The sequence below is a fragment of the Emys orbicularis genome, chromosome 13 (genome assembly GCF_028017835.1).
Source record: "Emys orbicularis isolate rEmyOrb1 chromosome 13, rEmyOrb1.hap1, whole genome shotgun sequence".
NCBI lineage: Eukaryota > Metazoa > Chordata > Testudines > Emydidae > Emys > Emys orbicularis.
In genome coordinates, this window is record NC_088695.1 from 1944680 (window position 1) to 1961871 (window position 17192).

A 17192-nucleotide genomic window follows, 5' to 3' on the forward strand; every position below is an offset into this window, starting at 1 on the left:
GGGGAAGAAAGACTTGCTAATAGCTGTTAGCACAGAGGGCACACCCCATCAGCCAGAGAATTCTGTTAAGCAAGAGAAATCAGGGTTTGATCCTTCACAACAAGGAGGAAAGAGAGAACTTAATTTTGCAAAGGGAAGCCACAGGGTGACCCTAAAACGGCAAAACCCCAATGGTATTGAGCCAAAGGTGTGGCAAGACAAACATGATTGTAAATGGACACTTGCAATGAATTTGTTGTGGTTGCTAATGGTAATTTTTGTAACTAATGTGTCGCTATTACCAAGAACTGTAAAAATGTACAATGTGCCTAATCTTTTGGAAAATCCCTTAGACATGCTAAGGGTGATACATGAGAACACACTTTATGTTAAAAGGCCTTGTTATACTGATGTTGCACAGTTAATGCCTGTAAACAGTCTTGGAACTTTTCACAGGAGAAAAGACATTCCAGACCTAATGTGCTGTATGGGAAAGGGAAACTGAGGCACACTACCATATTGCTTTCACAGCTAAATGCCAAGATTCCTGTACTATGAACAACATTCTAACCAAGTTTTACCTTGAGTTTATAAAGAGATTCAATCATGTTATTGAACATGACTTGGATAAACCATTTCTGTTATACACTGATACGGCTTCTAACCCAATATTAGCTGTAGTAAAACAGAACCAAGGATGGGGAGCTCTTGGGATGGACTCAGCGATGTTTATGTCATCCCTTCCTGCACCAATTTTGCATTGGGGGTGTGACGATGGTGCCCGTGGGAGCCAGCTGAGGTCACTCAGGGTGAACTGCAAACAGAACGGGGCAGACAAACCCCCAAAACTGGTGGATCTTCCAATACACATCTACCCCGCTATAACGTGACCCGATATAACACGGGTTCGCATATAGCACGGTAGCAGAAGGGCTCTGTCTGCTGCGGGGAGCCCCGGGCCCTTTAAATCACCACCGGAGCCCTGCCGCCCCTACCCCGATATAACGGGGTTTCAGCTATAACGCGGTAGGGATTTTTGGCTCCCCACGACCACGTTATATCAGGGTAGTTCCCTTAAAGTGCCCAGCCTCAGGCCTCCATCCAGACACACACATCAGATATGATGATGATTACTGAATATCTTATCTCATCATAGAAAAGAAAAGGTTCTTCCAATCCCAAAGGATCAGCCACACACCCAGGTCCAATTATAACTTAGATCTTACCCAAAATACACACTATAGTCAATTCTTATTAACTAAACTAAAATTTATTAAAAAGGAAAAGCGAGAGAGAGTGTTGGTTAAAAGATCAATATACAGACAGACTTGAATTCAATTCTTGAGGTTCAGACACAGCAGAGATGAGCTTGTAGTTGCCAAAAGTCCTTTTAGAAATAGTCCATAGGTTATAGTCCAATGTCCATATTCAGGGTGACTCCAGTCAATGACTGGGGATCTCAATCCTTATGGCTCAGGGTTTCCCCCTCTTGAAACCCAAAGCAGATCTGAGATGAAGCAGGATCGTGTCCCAGGGTTTTTAGACATTTCCAGCAGCTGCTTGGCCTGAGAAAACAATAGGCTCAACTCTCCTTCTTCCCAACATCCTGGCAATTAGCATAGTGTAATTTATCCATTAAACAGTTCAGATACAGGTTACCACAACCTTCAAAGAGACCTAGAGACAATAATACTATTTCACTCAAGTGTCTTCATAAATGTTAATATTCCTTTTTTGATCTTTGAATCAAAGCTATAGCAATAGACAAGACTTGTTTGCTGACATCACATGACCTGAGCAAACATCTCCCCTTCTATCTCTAACAATGCCGGCTGCATTTCAAAGCTCTGTTCATTTACAGATCTTCCTAACCAGTCTTAAAAGTTGGGCCCTGGGTCAGGTCAGTCTGTGAGTTAATTAACTCTTTCTGGGCTTGTCACCTTTCAATGAGATATTATATTACACACATAACCTCACACCCCCATCTCCAGGCTGCTGTCTGGAGTCCCGGCTGCCAGGCGAGGTCACACCTGGTCCCCTGCACCAACAAACCCCCTCCCCCCACCTCATTACACACGCAGCACACAGGGAAACTGAGGCACGCACACAGTGTTCACGCAAAACACTAAGAAAATCCCCCTCTTTGTCACACATACACATTCCCCCACATGGGCCTTCGCGTTTCTGTGGATCCCATCTTGGGCTCAGGTTTCCTCGATGCCCAACGGGGGCGCCCCATGTTAAAACTGGACACAAGTTCCTTGTCTCGACTTCCTCTTTTAATCACCCCGGCGCCTTCCTGCTGCACAACTCCCTGCTTAGCGCTCTCCCCAGGGTCAGATTAACTCTCCTGTGGGCCCGGGGCGATTAGATTTTGTGGGGTCCCTGTATTCACATCTTTTTCCTAATTTAAAACAAAATGATTACAATCATGGCATCGAGGCTATTAACGCTGTACTCAACTTGCCTTTTAATTAACATCAAGCCGTTCTGTGGTTACAGTTCAGTCTTAAAACATGTAGAATACAGTTACGTTAATTCAAAATAGCCTACGTCTTATCTTAGAACAGCTGTTATATTAGTTTCTTTCTGGGAGGAAGTTTGGGTGCAGGAGGGGGCTGGGGCAGGGGGTTGGGGTGCAGGAGGAGGTGCAGGGTCTGGGAGGGAGCTTGGGTGCAGGAGGGGGATTCTGACCTGGGGCAGGGGGTTGGGGCGCAGGGGGTATGAGGTGTGGGCGCTGGGAAGGAGTTTGGGTGCAGGATGGAGCTCCAGGCTGGGGCAGGGGGTTGAGGTGCAGGAGGGGGTGTGGGCTCTGGGAGGGAGTTTGGGTGCAGGACAGGGATTCTGACCTGGGGCAGGGGGTTGGGGTGCAGGAGGGGATGCAAGGTGCAGGCTCCGGCTGCTGGCACATCTCTGTACGGGAGGGGGACAGCATGTCTTCGTGCACTGCCCGCGCCCGCAAGCGCCTCCCCTGCAGCTCCCATTGGCCGGTTCCAGCAGCTGCCCGCTTCCGGGAGCGGTGTGGGGCCATGGCATGCAGGCAGCCTGCCTGAGCCCTGCTGCGCCGGGCACGCCCTTAGCCCAGGGTCCTGGCTGCAGCCCCTAAAGCTCCTGCGTTAATCCGGCCCTGGCTCTCCCTCTGAGCCACGCCATTACGACTCTGAGCAAAGTGGATTAAAGCCCGTTCTGTAGAGCTGGGCTGTGAAAGCTAACCGGCACACCGCCGGATTGATAATTTTGACACACACACACACACACCGTGCTGGTAGGGAGTTCAGAGAGACAACCCCGGGGTATAAACTGAGTAAGGTAGTTATCTCCTTAAGCTGTTAGCAGTATAGGGTTTATGGTACACAGACCAGCAGGTTTAATTCCAGCCAGCAGGGGGCAGCGGGAAAACATGCATGCACACCTGCCATGTCCCACCCACACAGCCGGCCAGTAGGGGGCAGGAGGAAAACACAATGCAGTCAGTGAAGTCAGGGCTGGATTCTGATCTCGGTAACCCCAGTGTGAATCCAGAGTGACTCCACTCCACCAACTGCAATTCAGCACTCTTTATACTGGAGTGAAAGAAGAAATCCACCCCCCCCCCTTCTCCAGATAGACCCCACCCCTTCCCCATCCCTCAGGGCCTTTCCCTCCACCCTATCCCTTGGTTATAACAATTTAAGATGACCAAAAAAAGGCAAAGCAATCAGATCTGGACTCTGGTTACCAAGTACCCCTTTAAGAAGCAAGGGGGAGGAGCTATTTAAAGGCAAGGTCAGGTTTGATTTTTTTTTTTTGTCCTCCCACAGCAATTATTTTCTCTCCCTCCCAGCTTCTGGAGCAGGGATTAGAGGCCCCGGGTGAGCCAGACCCCCAGCATGGCCAGCCCTGCGGCTAGGGAGAGCTGGGCCCCTGCGGCCAGGGAGAGCTGGGCCCCGGCGCCCGTGCCCGAGTTGCAGAATTCGCCCTCGCAGCACTCGTAGGAGGTGCTGTAGGTGATGCCCATCCAGGTTGAGGTGTCGTTGGTGTTGCATTTCACCTTGTCCACGCAGTTCTTCTTCATCATCAGCCTCTGGCCAACTGGGGGGAGACAGCGAGAGGGAATGAGAGAAGGAGAAAGGAAAAAAGAGAACAAAGAAAGGAGAGAGAGAGAGAGAGAGAGAGAGAGAATAAGGGAAGGGGACGGGGACTGAGCGGGAGGGAGCCCCAGGGAGAGGGAAGGCAGCAGGAAGGGGGAAGGAGCCTGGAAACGCGGGCAGGGGGCTGTTACCTGCGCGGGCCCGGATGGTGGCACAGAGCTGCTCGGCCTGGCAGCTGATGGTGCTGGTGTGACAGGGGATGTCAAACACGGTGAAGTCACATTTCAGGCACTGCAGGGCCGCTCCTGGGAACAGAGAGCAGGGGTGAGACTAACCGGATCCCACCGACCCTCCCTCAGCCGGGCAATGGAGGATTGCACCCCCAGGGGGTCCATACGGGCAGCTAGGTCTGCCCCCAGCCCCATGACAGCGCCCCCTGGAGGGAGCCCCAGGGAATGAGGTGGGGAGCTGGGACTCAGGCAGGGAGGTCTGGGGGGGCAGGAGGAGTTGGGGGGGCTGGGGTTCAGGTGGGGGAATGAGGGGCCATGAGTCAGGTTAGGGGTGGGTCAGGGATTAAGGGGATGGGGGTGAGGCTGGGGGGCTGAGAGAAGGGGGGTCAGGGTGAGGGTGTGGGGAAATGGGGTGGGCTTTAGGGGCTGAGGGTGAGGCTGGGGGGACGGGGTGTGGGTCAGGGGCTGGGGGTGAGGCTGGGGGCTGAAGGGAGGGGCTCAGGCCAGGGGCTGGGCATGGAGCGATGGGGATGGGTCGAGGGCTGAGGGTGTGGGAAGACGGGGGCGGGGTGGGGGCTCGGGGCACAAAGTGCGACTCTCCTCTGGGACGGGAACCAACGGAGAAAACTGTTGCGCAGCTAAAAATATTTCTCCTGGGCTGTGAGCAAACTGGTCGGGCAACTTCAGTGCCCCCCCCCCCCCCCCCAAGCCACCCCAACCTGCCTTTCCTGACAAGGGACATCTGGCTGCTGGCTGATAAGCCATGGCAGCGAAAGCCTGGGGCTAATTATCAGAGGGGTCTGTAAACAGGCCACATATTTAAGGCAGCAAAAATAACCCCTCGATTCCCACCCCGCTACTCCCCTTCCCCCCACAGTCCCCATTAAAGCTCCGTCTGCCACCCCTCAATGCCCCTGTTACCCCGCTTCCTTCATCCCATGCTAAAAAAAACCCCTAGAAAATCCTGAGGAAGTTCCAATGTAAAAAACGTAAGTGTAAAAAAACCTCACTTTGTTAGGCAGGATTTCAGGCGGCAGGGGCGTAGCAGTACCCTGCACGCCTTCACTGAACGGTGGTGCTTAATTTCCAAAAATTCTCTTACAAATAGAGTTTAACTCCGCAAAGCTCAAGTGTGGGAAAAGCTGGAAAGGGCAGAGTTAAGGGGGCATTTCCCACATAACTCTGATCCCCCCAGAGAGATGTCAATAGGAAGGGAGAACAACTGAGTACCTTAACCAGCTCACACAAGAATGGTTCTCGCCACAACTTGTACTCACATGACCCACCGGGATCCCTGACTGTGGTCTGTGAGTGCCATTGATACAAGGGAGGGCAGAGTTAAGGGTATATTGGGAAGGATCACCTTAATTCTTGCTGCTCTTTGTCCAGTGGTCTGAGTTTTGGGAATTAAACTCTTCCAGTTGGGAAGGAGGATAGAGCTTTTACATACTCCTTAGCGAAGTGACCTGGTGTTGAAGTGAGTTACACTCGAAAGGGGGCTCTCCTGAGGAAGGAGGGAATGGAGAAATACAACGCGAGAGCTACCGACCCACGCTGGAAAGTGGAGGTGGGGCAAAGATCCCCTGGGTTTCGCGGCTTACCGATCCCGGCGCAGGTCAGAATGGCCAGACACAGGAGGAGAGTTTTGTCCATGGTCGTCTCCTGACGAGGCGGATAACAGAGCAGATTATTGAGGCAGGCGGGACCGTCCCAGGGCTCGGGGGCTGGTGGCTGAGTCTGCGTCTGGCTGCGTGCGATCTCTTTGATAAAGACAGCTGGGGTGGGAGGGGCAGGTGGGACGGGCAGGGCCTGGAGCCGTAGAACGACACATGGATGCAGGGGCCCTGATTGGCACAACTTGTAAACACATGGACGTGTGTAGCTGCCACAGAGCCTGGGATTGGGTGGAGATGTATTTGTACAGATGAAACGCGCACACTCACTCACACTCACACACACTCACATGCACACACACACACAAGTACACACCCCCTGACAGACAACACAGGGTGTAAAGACACCTGTAGGTAACCCCCCCCCATAGCTAACACACACACAAACCAAACACACACATTCACACACTGTCTCTCACACCCACTCACGATTTCTCTCTCTCTCTCTCTCTCTCACACACACACACACCCTTGACAGACAGACACAGGGTGTAAAGACACCCATAGGTAAAACACACACCCCCATAGCTAACACACACACACAAACCAAACACACACTCACACACTGCTTCTCTCTCACACCCACTCACACTTTCTCTCTCTCACACACACACACATCCTGACAGACAGACACAGGGTGCAAAGACACCTGTAGGTAACCCCCCCCCTTCCCCGCTGTTGCTAACACAGAGACACACACACAGAGCAGATCTTTGTCCCTCCCTGTCACACCCCAGCTGAGATGATCTCGTTCATCTGCCAGATCCCAAGGGGAGCAGGCGCTGGGCGAAGCAGGAATTTCCCACGTGCCACAGCTCAGGCGGGACACGCCCCCTTGGCTCCTCGCCAGAGAGCCGGGGTTGGGGGCATTGGGTGTAACAAGGCCGGTACCTAGGCGTCCTGAGGCCCTCCCCGTGCGGGCTGGTGTCACTAACGCGAGTGCTGTCCATTCCCGCGTGGGCTCCGTCTCCTCTGCTGGGCTGGCGTTTGTGGGTTTTGTCTTGCTAATACAGTGTGGAACGGGGCTAATCCGTGAACGGGGCGGGGCTGGTTTCTCGTGTGTCCTCGGGGTCCTCCATGGGATGGTAAAATCTCCACTGCGCCCGATGTGGAGGTGAAGCCCCCTCCGATTACTGCACGGTAAATACACCCCAGTTCTTCCCGTGAGCTCTCGCCTACGCCCCACATCAGTTTCCTTTCACAAATGCCTGGAAGTTTTACTGCTGTAACTGTCAGTGAGGTGTGTGTGTGGGGAGGGGTTAACCTCTTTCCTTTGATCACACACGCAGGGAGTCAAGGTGAGGGGCTGTGATCCTAATCCCCGCCCCGCTGATTCCCCACTCCTAGTGCAGGAAAGGCAGCTGGCCTGCTGCCGATAATTGCCACTTGGGCCGGGCGGCCAGTCTGCATTTCCAAGGGAGGCGTTTTGCTGCACTCGGCGTTGGGGCAGGGCTCACGATCCCACCGGGCGCCTTTAGCTCTGCATTCGCCATGCTTTCCGTCAGTGAATAGTCAGACCAGTAAAACCCCTAGGGGTTAGAGTGGACCTAGGGGTTACAGTGGACGAGAAGCTGGATATGAGTCAACAGTGTGCCCTTGTTGCCAAGAAGGCTAACGGCATTTTGGGCTGTATAAGTAGGGGCATTGCCAGCAGATCGAGGGACGTGATCATTCCCCTCTATTCGGCACTGGTGAGACCTCACCTGGAGTACTGTGTCCAGTTTTGGGCCCCACACTACAAGAAGGATGTGGAAAAATTGAAAGAGGCCAGTGGAGGGCAACAAAAATGATTAGGGGGCTGGAACACATGACTTCTGAGGAGAGGCTGAGGGAACTGGGATTGTTTAGTCTCCAGAAGAGAAGAGTGAGGGCGGATTTGATAGCTGCTTTCAACTACCTGAAAGGGGGTTCCAAAGAGGATGGATCTAGACTGTTCTCAGTGGCACCAGATGACAGAACAAGGAGCAATGGTCTCAAGTTGCAGTGGGGGAGGTCTACGTTGGATATTAGGAAACACTGTTTCACTAGGAGGGTGGTGAAGCACTGGAATGCGTTACCTAGGGAGGTGGTGGAGTCTCCTTCCTTGGAGGTTTTTAAGGCCCGGCTTGACAAAGCCCTGGCTGGGATGATTTAGTTGGGAATTGGTCCTGCTTTGAGCAGGGGGTTGGACTAGATGACCTCCTGAGGTCCCTTCCAACCCTGATATTCTATGAACCCCGAATGCGGACCAGTTAGACCAGTGTAAAGGGGCCGCATGCACTTTGATACTGGCACAGCTGCGTCCGGTGCGGTGATTTGATCATACCAGGCTCGTTAAAGCGATGCGACTTTCCAGAGAACATCATGGGCTAGTTACTTCTCTGTAGGCAGGTGGCGGTGTAGCCGTGTCGCTCCCAGGATCTCAGAGACACAAGGGAGGTGAGCGAATATCTTTTATGGGACCCACCTTGTCTCTAGCTTCTTCTCTGGGAGCCTGTGACGGGGTGCACTTGCCCCGCTCTGGAGAGGAAGGGGTTAAGCCTCCACTCCTGCCAGCAGAAGACACGCCCCCTCGCCCCTGCTGGGCATGCACCAACTGCTGCTACAGTATAAAAGGGAGCGGCCCATCCTCATTCTAGGCTGACCCCTGGCAAGGAAGGACGCACCTCGCCAGCTCCAGCCCGGGAGCAGCCAGAACCCCCGAGCGCGGGAGCCAGAAGCACTGAGACCCAGGCAGACGCCTGATACCTGTGGACGCCCGAGGAAGGTCAGTGCTGCTGGGACCAGTGCTGGCTGAGGAACCCGGAGACCCCAAAGGCATCCAGATGGCAGCATTGGGGAATACGGTGGGAAGTAGCCCAGGGGAACTGGGCAGGGGACCGGTTACAGAACCGGATCTTGGGCTGGCGCGTTTCGCTCGGCACCTCGCTGACTCGGTGCCACGTGCACTCGCCATTGCCAGGGCCCTGGCTGGGACCCGGTGGAGAGGGAGGGCCCGGACCCCCCTACCCCTGCCGCCCTCTGCAGGTGGCAGCTCACCTCCCCAACTCTGACCATTAGGCCGCATAGCCCTGCTAAGGAGGGCAACTTTACTGACTCTGGACACTCGGCCACTCAACTCTGCTAAGGACGTCAGCCGTACAGACTGGGGTCACAGGGCAATTATATTGACTCTGGCCATTGGGCCCTACTGCCCTGAGGCTAAGGGCAGGCAGGCGGACTTAACTGTGGATCCGTGACGCCTTTGCCACACCCCAAAGGGGGATGGGGTGTTCTTGCCCCACGACATAGAAAACCATCCAGTCGGGCTGAGGTGGGTCCAAGCCAACTGGGAAACATCGAAAACAATCGCTTAAAACTAGACCCAGCTGGAGAAATCCCCCAGCGGGCGCGAATTCAGAAAAAGTGCGACTTCTATTCCACTGGCAGTTCGTTAATGTGTCCCAAGCGGCCTGGATCCACTGAAGCCATGGAGAACAGCCAGTGACAAGTAGATGTGCTTCGAAATGCAGATTCTTGACTTGACTCTGGTCTCTAAAGGCTTGGGGACAGATTTTTAAAGGTATTAAACACAACAGATGCCAAGAGGCGCCTAGGGGGATTTTTCAAAAGCGTCCAGGCGCCCGATCCCCATTGAAATTAGAGTTAGGGGGATCAGGAACCTGGTGCCCAGTTGCATTTTTAAGCACCCAAATAGCTTTCAATCCCTGGATATTTCCAGCCAGACTGTCTTAGGCTTAACGCAAGTCTCGCTGAATCCCTTGCACACCTGCATGTTGTGTTTCTTAAATGCCTAGAGCAGCGGTTCTCAACAGGGGTACAAGTCCACCGGGGGCATGAAGAGCTCGTCCAGGCGGTCCATCAACGCCTCTCGATATTTGCCTAGTTCGACAACAGGCTACCGAAAAAATTCTGGCTCTGCCGCTCTCTCTCGGTCCCCGTCCAAACTCAGAATCACTACAAACTAAAATTTCCTCCAGACGATGGCTTCTTTATACAGGCGAGTCTCATCTTACGCTGGGGTTATGTTCCGCTGTCAGCGCATAAAGCGAAAATCGCGTATAGTCAAAATTAGATTGAGTGGAATGGCGGGCGGAATCGCCTGCACTACAGGTACAGTATTTAAATTGTTGTTTTTCTCTTTTTTTTTTTTTTTTTGCCGACCGCGCAAAGCTGAATTCGCGCATGTTAAATGTGCGTAAGATGAGACTCGCCTGTACTGCCAGAAGCTGGGAATGGGCGACAGGGGATGGATCACTTGATGATTCCCTGTTCTGTTCATTCCCTCTGGGGCACCTGGCATTGGCCACTGTCGGCAGACAGGACCCTGGACTAGACGGACCTTTGCTCTGACCCAGTCTGGCCGCTCTTATGTTCTTATGTCCTATACACTGAAATGTAAGCACAGGATTTCTATTCCAATTGATTTATTTTCTAATTATAGCATCAAACTGAGAAAGTCAGCCACTGTTCAGTCATAGCGGGCCTGGGACACTTCTGTATTTTGACATCAGCAAGTCGTTTTTAAGGGAGGTGAAATTTGGGGGCACGCAAGACAAATCCGACCCCTGAAATGGGGGGCAGTCAGAGGCGCCGGCCCCAGGGGTGCTCCGGGGCCCTAGCCTAATTGCAGAAATCGCCCTCACAGCAGGTGTAGGAGGTGGTGTAGGTGACGCCGGCCCAGGTGGCCGTGTCCTGGGTGCTGCATTTCACCTCGTCCACACAGTCCTTCCGCACAATCGTCTTGTGGCCAGCTGGGGGGAGAGAGAGAGGGAATGAGAGAAGGAAAAAGGAAACAAGAGAATGAAGGAAGGAGGGAGGAACCAAGGGAAAGAGAGTGAGAGAGAGAGAGAGAACAAAAAAGAGAACAGAGGAACGAGAGAGAAAATGAGGGAATAAGAAAAGGAACAAGAGAGAGCAACAGAGCCAGAGAACAAGGGAACAAGACAGGGACCAAGAGAGAGCGATAGAGCAGGAGAATGAGGGAAGGGGGCAGAGACCAATAGAGAGCGACGGAGCCAGAGAACGAGAGAGAGCGACGGAGCTGGAGAACGGGGGAACGGGACAGGGACCGAGAGAGAGTGACGGAGCCGGAGAAGGGGGGAAGGGGATGGGGACCGAGAGAGAGCGATGGAGCCGGAGAACGGGGGAAGGGGATGAGGACCGAGAGAGGGAGGGAGCCCCAGGGAGAGGGAAGGTGGCAGGAAGGGGGAAGGAGCCCAAAGACGCGGGCAGGGGGCTGTTACCTGTGTGGCCCCGGATCGTGGCACAGAGCTGCCCGGCCTGGCAGGTGACCGGGGTGAGCTGACAGGGGGCGTCGAACGCGGTGAAGTCGCATTTCAGGCACTGCAGGGCCGCGCCTGGGAACAGAGAGCAGGGGGGTGAGACTGGGCCCCTCCCCACAGATCCCCCCCAGCTGGGCACTAGGGGCTGCTCCCCGGGGGGGTCCCTGCCTGCAGTTAGGCCTGTCCCCAGCCCCACGACAGCGCCCCCTGGAGGGAGCCCCGGGGAATGAGGCGGGGAGCTGGGACTCAGGCGGGGAGGTCTGGGGGGGCAGGAGGCGTTGGGGGGGCTGGGGTTGAGGTGGGGTGAATAAGGGGCCAGGATACAGGTCAGGGGTGGATCAGGGGTTAAGGGGATGGGGGTGAGGCTGGGGGGCTGAGGGGTGGGGAGATGGGGGGCAGGTCGGGGACTGGCCGGGGCTCAGGTTAGGATGGGGGGGGGCAGGGAAAGGCCCAGCCCTCCTCTAGCCAGTGGGGGTTTAACATGGTTTGAAGGGGGAGGGTCCATTTCCCCTCCCCCCCATTCCCACAAGACCCCCGCTGGGGGATGGAGCTGGGAGATCCCATGGATCCTCCTCCCCTCCCCCAGAGGTGCCCCCTTCCCCTCCTCCAGGCAGCGAGGAGACTGGTGAGTTAACAGGGGTGGGGAGGGAGGTGATGAGCCCCTTCCCCACAAGTGCCCCTCACTCCCGACCCGCAGCCCCTGCTAGCCCAGCCCTGGGCTCCCCCCAGCTCTGCCGGTGCCCCTCACTCCCGACCCGCAGCCCCTGCTAGCCCAGCCCTGGGCTCCCCCCACACCCGGACACGTCCTAATAAGCTTGGGCCTGGGGGGCAAAGTGCGACTCTCCTCTGGGATGAGAACCAACGGAGAAAACTGTTGCGCAGCTAAAAATATTTCTTCTGGGCTGTGAGCGAAGTGGCAGCTGGTCGGGCAGCTTCAGTGTCGTCGTCCCCCCCATCCTCCCTCCCCCCCTGTCCTCCCCCCTCCCCCCCCCGCAACCCGTGCATGCTGATAAGCTGCGGTAGCCAGAGCCTGGGGCTAATCCTTCAAAGGAGGCTGGAAACAGGACACATGTTTAAGGCAGCAAAAATAACCCCACTTTTCCCACCTCGCTACTCCACCTCCCCTGGTTCCCCTTAAAGCTCCATCTGCCACCCCCCAACGCCCCCGTTACGCCGCTTCCTTCCTCCCATGCTAAAAAAAAAGAGATTAATAAGACTGGGACTTTTGAACTTGGAAAAGAGGCGACTAAGGGGGGATATGACTGAAGTCTATAAAATCATGACTGACGTGGAGAAAGTGAATAAGGAAGTGTTATTTACTCCTTGTCATAACACAAGAACTAGGGGCCACCCAATGAAATTAATAGGCAGCAGGTTTAAGACAAATAAAAGGAAGTATTTCTTCACAAAACACCCTGTTAACCTGTGGAACTCCTTGCCAGAGGATGTTGTGAAGGCCAAGACTATAACGGGGTTCAAAAGGGAGCTAGATCAATTCCTGGAGGATAGGTCCATCAATGGCTATTAGCCAGGTTGAGCTGGGATGGTGTCCCTAGCCTGTTTGCCAGAAGCTGGGAATGGGCGACGGGGGATGGATCACTTGATCATTACCTGTTAGGTTCACTCCCTCTGGGGCACCTGGCATTGGACACTGTCGGTAGACAGGACACTGGGCTGGATGGACCTTTGGTCTGACCCAGTCTGGCTGCTCTTATGTTCTTCTCTTGGGAAGAATCACCTTAATTCTGGCTGCTTTTTGTCCAATGGCCTGAGTTTTGGGAATTAAACTCCTCCAGTCGGGAAGGAGAGCAGAGCCTTTCGGGACAAAGCGGGGAATTTTCTTGGTGTTTTGCATGACTGCTGTGTGCGTGCCTCAGTTTCCCTGTGGGCTGCGTATGTAACCAGGGGGTGGGAGAGGGGGGGTTGCTGTTGCAGAGGAAGACCAGGTGTGACCTGGGCTAGCAGTCGGGATCCCAGACAATGGCCTGGAGATTGGGTAACCCAGCGTGACCGAAAGGCCCAGCCCAGCTCGGGAGGACAAAGGGCTGAGGAGAGAGGACCCTGGCGACCTGTCCAGCCCGTGGGGAGCAAAGGACAGAAAGGGCGGGGGGGCCTGTTTACTGGGACCGAGGGCAAAGGGCGGGGGAGGGGCTGTCGGGGGAGGGGACATCGGATGATCGGGTGGAAGGAGGGGGCTGCTGGACGGGGGACAAGGAGCAGCCGGAGCCTATGGGACGGGGCCAGACCCAGCTGGCCTGGCCCGAGCCCCCTGAGAACCGCCTGGGCTGGGTTGGGCCCTACAATAAACGCTCCTGGTTTGACGCTGGCGGAGAGCCCCTGCAGGCTGGGGATCGGGGGGGCGTCACTCCCTCTGGGGGGGTTCCCGGGGGTCCGGAGCGAGGGGACTCCCTGTGGGGCCCACGGCAGAGCCAGGCGGTGCGGTCCCGGGGGGTGGCGGGGCCAGAGGGCCTGACCCTGGTGCGATCTTCCCGGGGGGCTCCCGCACCAAAGGGGGGGTCCCCCCTCCCTGGGGGTCCGGGACCCCTTGAAATCCTGCTTAGCGCCATGTCCTGGAGTGGCAGCGAGTTACACGGCAGGGGGGGTCTCTCTGGCAAGGAGGGACTGCAGAATACAGAGCGAGCCCCCCAAGTGGAGGCGGGGCGAAGACCCCCCGGGTTTCGCGGCTTACCCAGCCCGGCGCAGGTCAGAGCGGCCAGGCACAGGAGGAGAATTTTGCCCATGGTTGGCTCCAGGCGAGGCGGCTGCCGGGGCGGGTTGTGGAGACTCGGGGGTTGCGGCTGAGTCTGGTGTCTGGCTACGTCGATCTGACACACACAGCCGGGCGGGGCCGCCAAGCGACACGTGAACCCGGGGGCCTGACTAGCACAAGCTGTAAACACACCCACGTGTGCAACTGACACAGAGCCCGGGGTGAGGTGGAGACGTATTTGTACAGATGGAGCAAACACACACACGCATAGACACTCACCCACACCCAGTCACTCACACACACTCACCCACACATACACATACATACACACTCACTAACACATACACACAAACCTACGCACAAACACACACACATCTACATACATACACACGTACGCACTCACTCACACACACTCACTAACACACACTCACTAACACCTACACACACACATATCTACACTCACACACAACTACACACTCACTCACACCTACACACACTCACACATATTCACAAACACACAATCACACTCATACACATGCACACTCTCACACACACAATCACAACCCCACACACCCACACACACACACTAACACATACACACACCTACACACAATCATACACTCACACCTACACACAAACATACACACACAAACACACCTACAAACTCATGCACACCTACAAACTCTCTCACACCTACACACTCTCTCACACACTCACACACACATATAGACACTCACACACACTCTCACATATGCACAAAACAAACACACACACAGAGTACATGCTAACACACACACCTGTGTAGCTGACACTAACACACTCACCCACACCCTAACAGACAGACACACGGTGTAAAGACACATAGGTAAAACACACACCCCTGTAGCTAATACACACACACACAGAGTAAATGCCAACACACACACAAGGTGTAAATGTTAAAACACACCTAAGACACAGTCACGCACAAGAGACATACACACAAATACCGACACACAGAGTAATCTGATGGGCACAAATTGACAACACACACACACACAAGGTGTAAACAGATTCACACAAACACATCTGCGCTGCCAACAGAGACACAGGTATGGTAACACACAAACACTCACAAAAACACACACAAACCCCACAAACAAATAGGCTCCCTCCCAGCTCTGCCAGTGCCCCTCACTCCCGACCCGCAGCCCCTGCCAGCCCAGCTCTGCCCCCCCCAGCTCTGCCAGTGCCCCTCACTCCCGACCCGCAGCCCCTGCTAGCCCAGCCCTGGGCCCCCCCCAGCTCTGCCAGTGCCCCTCACTCCCGACCCGCAGCCCCTGCCAGCCCAGCCCTGCCACCCCCAGCTCTGCCGGTGCCCCTCACTCCCGACCCACAGCCCCTGCCAGCCCAGCCCTGACCCCCCCAGCTCTGCCGGTGCCCCTCACTCCTGACCCGCAGCCCCTGCCAGCCCAGCTCTGCCCCCCCCCAGCTCTGCCAGTGCCCCTCACTCCTGACCCGCAGCCCCTGCTAGCCCAGCCCTGCCCCCCCCAGCTCTGCCAGTGCCCCTCACTCCCGACCCGCAGCCCCCCGCTAGCCCAGCCCTGCCCCCCAGCTCTGCCGGTGCCCCTCCCTCCCAACCCACAGCCCCTGCTAGCCCAGCCCTGCCCCCCCCAGCTCTGCCAGTGCCCCTCACTCCCGACCCGCAGCCCCCTGCCAGCCCAGCCCTGCCCCCCCCAGCTCTGCCAGTGCCCCTCACTCCCGACCCGCAGCCCCTGCCAGCCCAGCCCTGCCCCCACCCAGTTCTGCTGGTGCCCCTCACTCCCGACCCCTGTGGGGTGGGCTTTGCAGATGGTCCCAGTGGGTAGGAAGTAGACACAGTTTGGGGACCCCCAACGGCAGCTGAAGACTGGCCACCGGCCGGCTGCCTCTGTCCTGCTTGCGAGCCGCACCGCGCGCCGGGCAGTACTGCGGGCCGGGGCGTTTTCTCAGCGTGGTGGGCGCGGGGCAGCGCTCAAGGGCAGGGAACGTCGAGCTGAACACGAGAGCGCTCTGGGGGGCCCCAGCCATGTCACCGCTGACTTCTTGCCTGGCCCCACCTCGCCCGGAGAGACGTTACCAGGAGCTTTGGGGGGAGCGAACCCCAGGGGACAGCTGCGACGCTGGGCCAAGGCCCCGGCTGGGGGAAGGAGAGTCGCCGGTGCTGCGCCGAGTCAGCCCTGCTGGGAATCCAGCCCCGGGCGGAGCCGGTGTCAGACAGACCCTGGGGCATCCTGCCAGCCACCCAACCACAGCTCCAGCCAGCCAGCCCCAGATCCCACCTCTCTCCATCCATCCACCTACCCAGCCCCAGCCCTGTCCAGCCAGCCACCCCCAGCTCCCTCCATCCACCTACCAGCTCCGTCCACTCAGCCACCCCCAGCCCCTCTCCACCCCAGCCACTGCCCCACTCCCCAAGCTCAGCCCATAGGAGGGAGCTCCCTCCTGTCCACTGACTTTGTGGGGCCCCCACCCCAATCGCCCCATTCCCCCCCACAACCCCATCCCAACCCCCACAGCCCCGTTCCGCCCTATAGCTCCATCCCACCCCCCACATAGCCCCATCCCCCCCGCCCCATGGCAGAGCTGCTGGGTTGGAACCCTCTTCTTGTGGGGTTATGACATCAGCGCTAGAACGACCAATCAGAATCCTCCTCCTCGTTCTCTCACATCCCGTCCATCACTGGCCTAGATGGGAGAAACCCACTTCTCTGGGTAAGTGGTGCCCCTCACTCCCGACCCGCAGCCCCCTCCTCCCACCCCAGCTCTGCTGGTGCCCCTCACTCCCGACCCACAGGCCCCTGCTCCCCCCCCAGCTCTGCCGGTGCCCCTCACTCCCGACCCGCAGCCCCCTCCTCCCACCCCAGCTCTGCTGGTGCCCCTCACTCCCAACCCGCAGCCCCCTGCTCCTCCCCCCCAACCCACAGCCCCCTGATCCCCCCGCCCAGCTCTGCCGGTGCCCCTCACTCCTGACCCACAGCCCCTGCTAGCCCAGCCCTGGGCTCTCCCGCCTCTCCCCCCACCTCACAGAACTGGGGATAGAACCCAGGAGTCCTGGCTCCCAGCCCCAGGCTCCATTTGCCTTTCAAAGCACCAGACACATTGTCAGCTCATTGACTTGTTTACTTAGGTCAGGCTCCTCCTAAGGTCGCCGAGCTGGTTTGTTACTGTAGGGTCTCGGGACTGTAGACTTTCTGGTTTGTTATTGTAGGGTCTTCTGAGCACAGGGTCGGTGCTGGCCAGCTTGT

The 17192-nt window shown here is 56.5% G+C and overlaps 2 protein-coding genes across 2 annotated transcripts; both read right to left on the reverse strand.

Moving 5' to 3' along the window:
- Positions 1-2425: 2425 nt before the first annotated feature.
- On the reverse strand, positions 2426-6046 carry LOC135888493 (sperm acrosome membrane-associated protein 4-like). Its single transcript, XM_065416302.1, has 3 exons — positions 5881-6046; positions 4241-4354; positions 2426-4050 (listed from the first exon to the last, which is right to left on the reverse strand). The coding sequence occupies exons 1-3, from the start codon at positions 5930-5932 to the stop codon at positions 3818-3820; spliced, it is 399 nt and encodes a 132-aa protein (XP_065272374.1). The 5' UTR covers positions 5933-6046; the 3' UTR covers positions 2426-3817.
- A 4295-nt stretch (positions 6047-10341) lies between these two features.
- Positions 10342-14063, reverse strand: LOC135887785 (protein Bouncer-like). Its single transcript, XM_065415543.1, has 3 exons — positions 13906-14063; positions 11178-11291; positions 10342-10685 (listed from the first exon to the last, which is right to left on the reverse strand). The coding sequence occupies exons 1-3, from the start codon at positions 13955-13957 to the stop codon at positions 10555-10557; spliced, it is 297 nt and encodes a 98-aa protein (XP_065271615.1). The 5' UTR covers positions 13958-14063; the 3' UTR covers positions 10342-10554.
- Between the last annotated feature and the right edge of the window lie 3129 nt (positions 14064-17192).